Source organism: Epinephelus moara, chromosome 5 (assembly GCF_006386435.1).
Source record: "Epinephelus moara isolate mb chromosome 5, YSFRI_EMoa_1.0, whole genome shotgun sequence".
In the NCBI taxonomy this organism is placed as follows: domain Eukaryota; kingdom Metazoa; phylum Chordata; class Actinopteri; order Perciformes; family Serranidae; genus Epinephelus; species Epinephelus moara.
The window spans coordinates 5,268,748-5,270,274 of NC_065510.1; the positions used below are offsets into that span (position 1 = coordinate 5,268,748).

Genomic DNA, 1,527 nt, shown 5'->3' on the forward strand with positions numbered 1-1,527 from the left:
TAAATACACAGAGTGGAGCAGTATAAGTACACAGAGTGGAGCAAGATAAATACACAAAGTGGAGCAGTATAAATACACGGAGTGGAGCAGTGTAAATACACAGAGTGGAGCAAGATAAATACACAGAGTGGAGCAGTATAAATACACAGAGTGGAGCAGTGTAAATACACAGAGTGGAGCAGTTAAGTACACAGAGTGGAGCAGTATAAATACACAGAGTGGAGCAGTGTAAATACACAGAGTGGAGCAGTATAAGTACACACAGTGGAGCAGTATAAGTACACAGAGTGGAGCAGTATAAATACACAGAGTGGAGCCGTATAAGTACACACAGTGGAGCAGTATAAGTAAACAGAGTGGAGCAGTATAAGTACACAGACTTGGAGCAGTATAAGTACACAGTGGAGCAGTATAAGTACACACAGTGGAGCAGTATAAATACACAGAGTGGAGCAGTATAAGTACACAGAGTGGAGCAGTATAAATACACAGAGTGGAGCAGTGTAAGTACACAGAGTGGAGCAGTATAAATACACAGAGTGGAGCAGTATAAGTACACAGAGTGGAGCAGTATAAGTACACAGAGTGGAGCAGTAAAAGTACACAGAGTGGAGCAGTATAAGTACACAGAGTGGAGCAGTATAAGTACACACAGTGGAGCAGTAAAAGTACACAGAGTGGGTGACACATAAACAAATAATATTTACTGATCTTTTAATAACATTATTGTATTCATTTTTTATATTGTAAATATAAAGTATCGGTGTATGTAAACATGTAGCAGTACCTTGGCTGTCCACCAGATGTCCCTCTGATGTCCCTCTGGTCCTGTGTCGCTGCTGTAGATCCAGAGCTGGTCTGGGACTCAGACCATATTCTGTTGATGTCACCTGTCAGGTGTGACACGTGTGTGTTTAAAGACAGAATACCTGCCCATGTGCTGATTAGTCACATGATGTTCATGGTCTCTGTGTTTCCAAAGCAACTGGAGGAGAAGAGTGAGGAAGAGGAGGATAAAGAGTGCCTGAAACAGGCCATCACAGCTCTGCTCAACCTGCAGAGCAGCATGGAGAGGATCTGCTCCAGGAGCCTCGCTAAGAGGAGGCTCAGGTACGTCACCTGCACACACACGCACGCACGCAAGCACGCACGCACGCACGCACGCACGCATACACACACACACACACAAACACACACCTGTACACACCTGTAGACACCTGTAGACAACTTCACACACCTGTCAAGTCAAGTCAGATTTATTTCTAAAGCACATTTAAAAACAACCCAAGTTGACCAAAGTGCTGTACCTACAGTTAGAAATGAATAAAAGAGATACAAGTGAAGTAAAATAATCAATCAATCAATTAATTTTATTTATAAAGCCCAATATCACAAATCACAATTTGCCTCACAGGGCTTTACAGCATACGACATCCCTCTGTCCTTATGACCCTCACAGCTGATCAGGAAAAACTCTCCAAAAAACCCTTTAACGGGGGAAAAAAACGGTAGAAACCTCAGGAAGAG

The 1,527-nt window shown here is 42.9% G+C and overlaps 1 protein-coding gene across 1 annotated transcript in view; it reads left to right on the forward strand.

Moving 5' to 3' along the window:
• The window catches only part of LOC126390601 (son of sevenless homolog 1-like), a 74,068-nt gene that overhangs the window by 35,158 nt on the left and 37,383 nt on the right, over positions 1-1,527 (forward strand). The window contains exon 9 of the mRNA XM_050044982.1: positions 983-1,110. Within this exon, the coding sequence (XP_049900939.1) occupies positions 983-1,110 (128 nt within the window). The remainder of the gene's footprint in view (positions 1-982; positions 1,111-1,527) is intronic.